General features: G+C 53.0%; 1 protein-coding gene across 5 annotated transcripts in view; it reads right to left on the bottom strand.

Moving 5' to 3' along the window:
• Positions 1–6: 6 nt before the first annotated feature.
• The window catches only part of TCF7 (transcription factor 7), a 32,041-nt gene continuing 22,469 nt past the window's right edge, over positions 7–9,578 (bottom strand). For 2 of the 5 annotated variants that reach the window (XM_039836031.1, XM_039836034.1), the window contains 8 exons: positions 9,229–9,337; positions 8,310–8,397; positions 6,753–6,845; positions 5,372–5,491; positions 4,756–4,918; positions 4,540–4,647; positions 3,933–3,981; positions 7–1,389 (listed from right to left, as the gene is read on the bottom strand). In XM_039836031.1, the coding sequence (XP_039691965.1) occupies positions 1,310–1,389; positions 3,933–3,981; positions 4,540–4,647; positions 4,756–4,918; positions 5,372–5,491; positions 6,753–6,845; positions 8,310–8,397; positions 9,229–9,337 (810 nt within the window). In that variant the 3' untranslated portion in view covers positions 7–1,309. Of the gene's footprint in view, positions 1,413–3,932; positions 3,982–4,539; positions 4,648–4,755; positions 4,919–5,371; positions 5,492–6,752; positions 6,846–8,309; positions 8,398–9,228; positions 9,338–9,578 lie in introns of all 5 variants that reach the window. The other 3 variants (XM_039836032.1, XM_039836033.1, XM_039836035.1) reach the window with 3 other exon arrangements.

Raw genomic sequence — 9,578 nt, 5'->3', positions numbered from 1 at the left:
TTTTTTTTTTTTTTTTTTTTAAGGCTCAGGGTTGAAGCTTGGCTCAGAAATAGGTTAAAGTAGGCTGTGGTGAAAAGCCACTCTACCACTAGAGGTTTTCTGGGCTCCTTACTTTGGTTATAATGGTCCTCCTTCCTGCAGCCCCCTAGGGAAACTAAAGCTGGCCTGGTTTCATGCTGGAAGATAGACACTGACTGTGTGAGGTTTGGTTTGTCCCCTCATAGACACCTAATAGCTGGCTAAGAATTAGGTGGTTAAGCTGGAAATGGAACTTAAAAAGGCTCTCAGAATGGGGAGGGATGGACACCAGATTTTAGGCCATGACTTAGTTGGATTGTTGACTCTAGCCACTAGTGACAGGCGTGGGGCTTTGGTATTTGGGCTTCTTAGGTGGTGAGTTTCTCAGTAATCATTTCCAAATAATTTGAACTAGAGTCAGATACCCTCACCACCCACACCTGCTTGATAAGGTAGTGTCAGGTTATTCTGTTGCCTAGGGTGACAGGCCTAAACCTATTCCATCCCCTCTTCTTACAAGCTTCTGAGAATGTGGCAGGAAGATTCCTCTTGCCTACTTAATGAATGGCAGCTGATTTTCTGTAAAACAGGGCTTCTCTAGGTCCTTAAGAGAGGTGTCCTGAACTTTGTGGTTGTGACCATGCTCACATGTTGTTTGATAAACCAGCCCATTCTTGTTCCATGAAATGTCTGATATAAGGAGGGCATGGTAGTGGGGATGCAGGGTAGGGAAAGCAGGTGGGCTCAGTCTAGCCCATCTATGACCTACAGCAGAAAAGCAAGGGAGGCAGAAGCATCTGGCTAGCAAAACAGATGGTAAAAAGAATAGATGCAGGCTGCCATAGGCACAGGGATGCCCTTAATCAGATGACAACACAGATCTGATGTACCACTTGGAGTAGTTTGAGTTGATGGCCCCAGACTCAGGCAGAAGTTGTGCAGCCTCTGAAATCTCCAGAGCCTGGACCATGAGAGGGAGTTAATAGGGCCCCTGGCCGGTTTCCACGTGGTTTGGGGCTCTGTTGCTGCTTCTCAGAGGGTGGGCCCCTGGAGGCCAGGTGTCCTGTGCATGCTAGGCTGCCTGCCTCCGAGATTCCTGTTGCTGTACCTGTGTATTCTGCAGGGCACTGCGGGGGGCCAGTGGGGGCCCAGGGGGCTGGGGGGCTGAGAGCAGCCGAGAGACCTGGTGATGTATGCCTGGGTTCTGCAGGGCTAGCAAGCAGTGCTGTGGGAAGGCGAGGCAGCAGGAGGTATGAGGGTGAGTCCTGGGGGACTGGGGACCCAGGGCAGCCTAGAGCACTGTCATCGGAAGGAACGGGGCTGGGGCAGCGGCCTTCTCCGGGTAAGTACCGAATGCATTTCTTTTTCCTCCTAGGAATAGTGAAGAGAGTTATCTGTAAACAGAGGGTGAATTCATAGTCATACACCACAACCAAAAAATGCTGTTCTTGCACAGGCCTACCCTACTTCTTGTCCCCTCCCCAAGGCTTGGGTGATGGGCCTATGTCTTCAGACTTGAGTGGGCACTGCAACTTCTGGGCCTGGCCCAGATCTGGGAAAGGTGCAGTTCCCAGCACAGCCACAGGGTGGCACAGGGACCTTTTGTAGCTAGGCCTGTGGGCTACTTCCTATTTTCCAGGGGGAGCCACCTCCTAGTCTAGGCCTCTCTGCTTCACGTGTTTGTGGAGCTCATATCTGCATTTGGGCAAGGGGTTGCAGTGCTTGTGGTATCTTTAGGTTAGGGGCAGAGAAGGGAAAGAAGAAATGGACAGTGATTCTTAACCATTCTTACCATTTTAAGAGTTCTCTGGAACAGTTTGTCTGAGTAGCATGGAACGGGTGGAATTAGGGCTTCCTCTGAGGACAGGGTTGCCTTCTATCATATATACATACATACACATGTTCCCCCAAATTCCTCTTTGCCCTCAGACAGGGAGTATGGAGGACACTCTGAGGGGCTGGGAAGTATTCCTTAAATCAGTGAACTGCCTAGAGTAGCCTCAGCCTAAACCTAAACTAGGCAACTTATAGCCACTTGGTACACTTTTCCACATACATAAGCATTTTTCTGTTGGTGAATCACACAGGTTTAATGTTTCAGGGCCTGAATATAGCCTTATTCCTCTTTCCCTACCTCTCCAGCCCTCTCGTCTCAGGTGCAAGGTGAATCACGTGGCCTCTTGACATTGAGGTTATTCAGGATATTCTCTACTGTAATCACTTTGTTTTTCTTAGATTTAAGGGCTCAGACAGGGACCCCAACTTTGGTTGGTGTTGGTGGGCCATGGAGTTGGTGGGCCATGAAGACTTTCAGCCCGGGAGCAGGGGCTTGGGCCATCTGAACAGTGTGAGATTTGTCTGCTAAGGACCGGCTAGGCCTGGTTAGCACCAGACCATCATTACCAGAGGACCCTAGGCACAAGAACTACCTTTTTGAGTCTGCCTTTTCTTCCCTTCTAAACATTGTTTCTCACCCTCCACCTAGATCCCAGTGATCTTCCCCACAAGCTATGTTCAGTGTTTGCTCGCATTCTTAGGAGGCATGGGCTCTCCAATCTGCAGGTATGCTACAGGGCGGGGGTGGGGGCAAGGAGGGCCGCAGGCCCAGCAGAACATGTTGCAGAGTGAGGGAAGCAGCTTGAAGCAAAGGGAGGATGGTGGTGGGGACAAACCCACCTGCACGGACCACACCAATCCGTCTGCTGGTTGAGGCCAAAGCGAGCACGGCATTTCTTAGGCGAGCCAGGGTCTGCTCACAGCCATGCCAGAGGGGCAGAGCAGGGCAGAGGGCGAGCAGGCAGCAGGGCAGAGCAGGGCCCAGAAAGAAGAGGTAACATTAGTGTTAGCCAGTCCCAGATATTCCATAGACCCCACAGGCAGAGGGCCTCTCCATGGCACAGCCCCAGTGGGAGCCCTAGGGCCTAGATCCAGGGCATCAGGAAAGGTGGGCACCCAGCTGGGCAATAGAGGTAGTGGGAAGAATGGCGGGGGTGAGAATGGAGGGGACCCTAACAAGCTGGCTCCTTTCTGTGACTTGTGGGGCCCTTGGCAGCATGGGAGCTGCAAGAGAAGAACCCAGGGAGGCCCCTGGGCATCCAGCTTCTGCTGTCTTAGGGCTGCCTGTCCCCTCCCCAATTCCCTGCCATTTTATCCAGGATTTTTAAAAACATTTTTGCCAATGCCAATATGCCTGACCCATGTCCTCTCATGTTGTATGTAGCCCAAGCCTATTCTGCACACTTTTCCAGATGGAACGGAAAGCTCTTTCTCCAACCTCAGAAAAAAGGCTGAAGACTCTGCCCTGCTCCAGTCCTAGCCTCCAGTTTCCCTATGTGGGGTTAGCACAGTTGAGAAAGTCATTCATGAATGTGGATCAGAGTTGGAGCAGGAATTCACCTACAGGAAGGAGACTTGCAGCGGGGTGTGGGCTCCCTGGGTCTTCTACACAGAACACTTTGCACTGCCATGAAAAATGGGTAGGGGGTGACAGAAACAGCTGGGTGCCAGCCAGCAGGCAGTGTAACTGCTGGGCCTAGACATAGGGACTGGCTCAGCCTCAGCCCAGACAGCCTGCTGTCTTCCCTTAGAACTAAGCGGGATGCAGTGTTTGGGTTTAGCTTTGGATCATACACTCAGTTCCTAAGTTTCTCTGACAGGCTAGCTATGAGCAAGGCTAGCAAAGGCGGTGGGGGTTTGGTAGGTCTGCACACCACTCCTATGTCAATTGGCTTCTGTTGGTCTTCCTGGGAGTTAATATAGCTCCCAAAGGGGATTTGACTTGTGAGGTGCATAGAGGGCCCAGGCCCTGAAGGTTCACAGCTGCATACCCTGCCTTCCCTTTGGGCCAGAGCAGTGCTGTTTGTGAAATGGGGGTTTGGAAAGGAGTCTCCACTACTGCTGAGGGAAGGTCTCACCTGCATTAGATTCTTGGTGCTTTTCCCTGGACCGCCTCTTCTTCTTCCCCTGCAGTGAACAAAGAAGGGGTGGAGGGTGTGCTTGTAGCCCCAGTGAGTGAGTGGCTGGGACCCCTGAAGCCTGCTGCCTAACCTGGCTGCTGCTGGGATTCCAGGCACACAGTTGCTTCCTACTTGGGGGTCCTGCTATGGCGTTTTTATCTTTTACTGAAATTTTTAAAAATTATTTTCCAATTAGAGTTGACATACCGTATTGGTCCTAGGGTTTGCTTGTATTTTTGCTAGGTAATCGTGAGGCATTTAGGGGCTCTTCCTCTCTTTTTCATGCTGTTCTCCAGTTTGAATGTGGCCCGATCAAATACTGGGCAACAGCCCTGTGTAGGACTGTGTCCTGGGTGAAAAACAGGATGTGGGCCTGCCTTTAGGGGCAGCTCCCTTGCTTGGCCCTCTTCTAAGCCACTGAGGGCCTTGGACCTTCCACCCACCACTTTCTGTCCTCATCTGTACCTTCAGGAAAGTAGTTACGCTTTCCCTGCTGAGACTGTGGCCTGGGGCATGGCATCTTGAACCCCTAGCCCGTCCCTACTGTGTGGTGTTGGCCACTCACGTAGTTGTCCCGCGCCGACCAGCCTGGGTACAGCTGCATATGCAGCTGCCTCTCCTTGCGGGCCAGCTCATAATACTTCGCTTGCTCTTCTCGGGACAGCGCGTGCCACTGCAAATGGGACAGAGGGGCAGATGGGTGTGTCGGGGTCAGCAGGCTGCACCAGGGTGAAGGTAGTCAAGCTACCCCTGCCAGCCCCCCTGCCCGTGGTGGCCTCACCCTGCGGCCCAGAATCTGGTTGATGGCAGCACTCTCCTTGAGTGTACATTCTGCAATGACCTTGGCTCTCATCTCCTTCATGTACAGCATAAAGGCGTTGAGTGGCTTCTTGATGGTTGGCTTCTTGGCCTCCTTCTCTGCCTTGGATTCTGCCTGTGTCTTCCTGAGGGGCACATGTCCAGATCACTTGGGAGCACTCACTGCCCACCTACTGCTACCACTCTCCTCTAGTGTGTGTCCAGTGTTTATGTGCGAGTGTCTGGAGACTTGGGTTTTGTAACTGGAATCTCTTTTTTAGCTGTTCCAAAATGGGTGAGCAGAGTTAATTATTCCCTACAGGAATACTGTAGCTAAGAAAAAAGCATGTGTAAGGACTTCTCAGCCCCTCCTATTTTGGCTCAAACTAAATCCTTGTTCTCTACTCTCCACTCACTCCCTCCTGTTTCTGGGGATCAAAAAACAGTGGTCATTGGCAAGAGGGGTTTGACCAGAGGCCATCTGTAGAGCTTCAGGCAGCAGGCCTTGGGCCTGGTGGAAGGAATGTGTATCTTGGCTGACACAAATTGATGGGAGCCTATCCCTCTCCCTCCTCCCCACTGTGTGCCTTTTCACTCACAGGCTGCGATCATAGGGCTGCAGCTCCTGCTTCCCTGAGGGGGGCACAATGGCCGGGTGGGGGATGGCTGCAGGGTGACCAGGTACGCCAGAACCTAGCATCAGGGATGGGTGGGTGAACCTAGAGGTAGGAGGAGAGTTAACAGTGAGCCAAATGTTGTATAGGCCAGCCCTTTGGACACACGGAGGCCCTGCACAGTACACAAGGACAGGTAAACAGACACCTCACCCCACTGGCCTGCATACGAGTACAGGGGTACACACAAATAACTACTACCAACACATTATACACAGTACAAAAATCTACATATCATTCAGATAGTTATGAAGTCCTGAATAGCTTTTGAATCTGTCCTCTGGTCACCTCCTGCCTTCACCAGCTCAGCCTCACGAGCCTGTGACCACCCTGCAGGCTTCCTTACTCTCCTTGACTCCTCCAGGACACACTCCACACAACAGCCAGTGACCTTTTAAAAACACATGAGTGTTCCTTGCTGCTCCTGATGTTCCCCCACTGCCCACAGCTCTGCATGACTGTCCCTTACATTTCTAGCCCCATCTTTTCTCGTTTCCCATCACTTTCCACTTCAAGCCATCCCCAACTACTGCTGTTCCCTTTGTCCCCTTCACTCAGGAGACGTTACCTTTTTCATGAAGCTTTCTCTGGCCCATCAGATCTGGCTAGGGTTTCCTTGGGCCTTCCCCATTGCCCATATAGCCCCTTCAAATGCTGGTGATGTGTCTGTACCTCCTACAGGTATGAGGATATTGGGCTGTGAGCTCCACAGGGCTGTTAATGTCTGTTGAATTCCTTGTTCCATACCTAATGTAGTTCTGTCACTGAGGGGGTGAGCTAAGTAAAGGGACACACATATACATACACACTTCCCACTTTACTTTCTTGCTGTTCTATGGATACCACTCTGCCCCTTGCTGCTTACACAGGTGTGGGGCCCCTGAACAGGCAGCCCCTAAGGCCTAGAGGTTGGAGACACATGTAAAAGGCGCTGCCTCAGCTTGGGTGGAGCTCAGGGAGTGCCCAGGAGAGTCGTCCTAACCGGCTTTTCCCTCAGCAGAACAGGTGAGTGAGTGCATATACACCTGCACACGGACTTACGCATGCTCAGAGGCAAGAGCACAAGCACACGTGTGCATATGCTGTCCCTGGCTGCTCTGTGCTGCAGTGTGGCCTGGGCTTAGACCTTTCACATTCCCACTATCTTTATCTTCAAGCACAGGGCAGCAAGGGGCTGCAGAATGACAGACGGACGGATGGACAAACAACTAGCACAGGGCAAGCACTGGCCTGGGCATGGCCCCGTGTGGGCACTGAAGCCTGGGCAACAGGAAGCAGGAGCCTGGCTGCAGGGTAGGGGACTCACCTGGGGTAGGGGGCGCCAGGGGCTGCAGTGGGGGCAGGGAAGTGCTGTCTATATCCGCAGGAAGGGGACAGGGGGTAGAGAGGAGGGCTGGGCCTGTGGTTGGGAGAGACAGCTGTTAGCAGTCTGGCTACCGGCCAGATGTGGGGAAGGACTTGTCCAACATGCGTAGAGAGTAAGGCAAATTAAATTGGCGTCTGCTTGCACCATTCCTCTGTATGTTTTAAGTTTCTGCCACCAGAGGGCAACCTATGCTGCACCTATTTCCCTCTACAGGCTTGTACTGGTGCTTAAAGAGTAGAAATGGAAGCATTCTCCCAGGCCCCTAGCAGGCCCTAAAGTCCCCTCCAGCCTTGCCTCCTGAAATATACCTCGCTGTCAGTACAGGCTTGATACCTGCCCTAGGGCCTTTGCAATCACTGTTGACACTCTTGAGATTGTTCTGCCCTACTTTGCCTGCTTCAACTCCTGGTCGTCCTTCAGGGCTTGCTTGGCTAAATGACCCTTTCTCCTCAAAGCTCTTGAGATCTCAAGTGGATAAGGAGCCCCTCTGGGCTCCTGCAGCCCCAATCAAAGCACTGCTAACACTGCTCTGTCATTGGCTGGCCTCTTGCCTGGGTTGCCCACTGGGCCAACTGAGTTCTGTAAGGGTGGGGACCTGAGGATCAGCCAGCTTCAGTAGTGTTTCTCTCATACCCTGACCCCTGCCTGGCACAAGTAAATCCTGGGGGTACACATAGGGGTAATCTTGGTTTGTGTTCAGAGTGGAGCTTTGTCCAAGGAGAATTTAGAAATGGAGGGATGAACTGAACATGGATAAAAGGTAAGTGGAAAGGGGCAGGTGGGCCCTAGCATGGGTCTCTGGCCTGCCCCGTCTTCCTGGAAAGCCAAGCTTTGCTGCTGCTGAGTGACTGCCCCGGCCAGAGGAGCTAGAGGCCTGCCTAGGTCACACTGCGATTGCTGAGCAAAGTGCCAAGTAGGTTGCCAAGGCCCAATTCCAGCAAAAGACAGGCCCTTTGGTTCAGTTGACCATACTGACTTGCATAGAAGCCGCCTGAGGTCCGGGCTGGCTTTTCCTGGCCCAGCCTTAGTACACTTTCCAAGCAGATGGACCAGGGCTTGGGCTCCACAGGGCAAGGAGAGATCCTGCCCCTCAAGCAGCTCTGCCAACGAGGGGCCAGCCAGCAGTAGGCACTGAGGCTAGCGGGAAGTATCCCCTTGCCCACCAGGCAGCTGAGACACAACAGCCTCTTATGGCCATTCATGCTTTACCTCCATGCTCAGGCCTATCTTCATATACTCATATGGCTCTGAGCAGCCCAAGGTTCTCTTAGACATTGAGGCAGAGTGTGTCAGGGCTAGGACCAGGAGCCTAGTCTCCTGTCTTCCCAAAGGGAGTATGTCAGGATACTTGGGGGATGGAGCGAGCTGCTGACCTGCCCTGGTACCTATACAGAGCTGGCAGCAAGATGCTCAGCATAGAATGGTGGAGGAAAATGGAAGGGCAGGTATAGGTTAAATCAGCACAAGGTGCCCCTTTCCCACTGGGCCCACACTCACCAGCTCACAGTGTGGGGGAGCTGTCCCATGCTGCCTGAGGTCAGAGAGTAGAAGCCAGAGAGGTCAGGGGTCTGCAGAGGCCTGTGAACTGCAGCGGAGAGGTGCAGAATAAGTGAACTAGCCTGACCCAGAGGCCACGGTAGCTAGTCGCTGCATCTTAGAGCCTCCTATGGGGGCCTCCAAGGTCCCACCCCCCTGTGCTAGAGGACCAGACATACTGCTTTGTTCAGGGCTATCCCAGTGTGATAACAGTGCCCTATTTACAGGCTAGAGAACCAAGGGCAGAGTGGTTGGATGACTAAGGACACTGGCTGGCCAGTGGCAGAGTTGGAGTCATTCAGGAATGGGAAGCCAGGCCTCCCCCCAACTTGGTCCACTGCTAGTCTGCAACTGGGGCCCGATCTTTGGGCAGGAGGCAGGCCCCCTAGTCTGGGGGAACCTGGCCTGTGGAGCCAGCATTCTGGCCCCCCTCTCGCCGCCCCGCCCTTTTTGAGTCAGCAGTTTCCCACAGTTGACAAAGGCTTATTTCAGAATGACTTTGCCTGAGGCTGAGGTGAATCAGCCATCAGAACCACCACTTTCCATTTTCTCACTGGGGGAGGGAAAGGCCATAAGTTTTATAGCTATCAGCTTTACACAGATTCTGGCTCCCATACTGGCTTTGGAAGGTCACTTAGAATTTAGGTTCCTACCTCAACATGAAGCCTTCAAAATTTGACCTGGCACTAATGCCCCCCAGCCCTCTGGTCCCCTCAGGCCCCCCAGTCCATCTTTCTGGCACTTTTTTTTGGCAGGGGGCTGATTTTGCAGTTCCAGGTTCTCCAGCTATAAAAAGGGCCCAGCCACCAGGTCTCAGAAGCCAGGGATTTGGCCCCTAGGCTCTGGTCTCATTGGGCCCCACCCCGTCCCAGGTCTGTACCTTGTTTCTGGTTCATGTCAGCCGGTGCGGGTGTGGGGTGTGGGCTGCTGAAATGTTCATAGAGAGGAGAGAGTTGCGGGACGCCATGGGTGGGCTGACTGGCCTTGTTCTGAAAAACAAGGAGGGTGGGTGAATGTGGGGAGACCTGAGGTAGGAAGGCACAGGGCTTGGGGCATCCATTTGGCAGATCCCTACATAGCTAAGTGGGCAGCCCTACTGTCAAAAGAAAATGGGGATAGTCAAAACCATAGGTCTCACAGGAGGGGGCGCCACTCAAACCATCCTGTGTCCAGTGGTCCAACTCTCCTGCCCCTCGCAGCTTTGCCCAAGCAGTTCCATCTCGTAGACAG

Source organism: Pteropus medius, unplaced genomic scaffold (genome assembly GCF_902729225.1).
Source record: "Pteropus medius unplaced genomic scaffold, Ma_sr-lr_union100, whole genome shotgun sequence".
Lineage (NCBI taxonomy): Eukaryota > Metazoa > Chordata > Mammalia > Chiroptera > Pteropodidae > Pteropus > Pteropus medius.
Note: the sequence above shows the minus strand (reverse complement) of the source record. Positions and strands in the feature narration are given on the sequence as shown.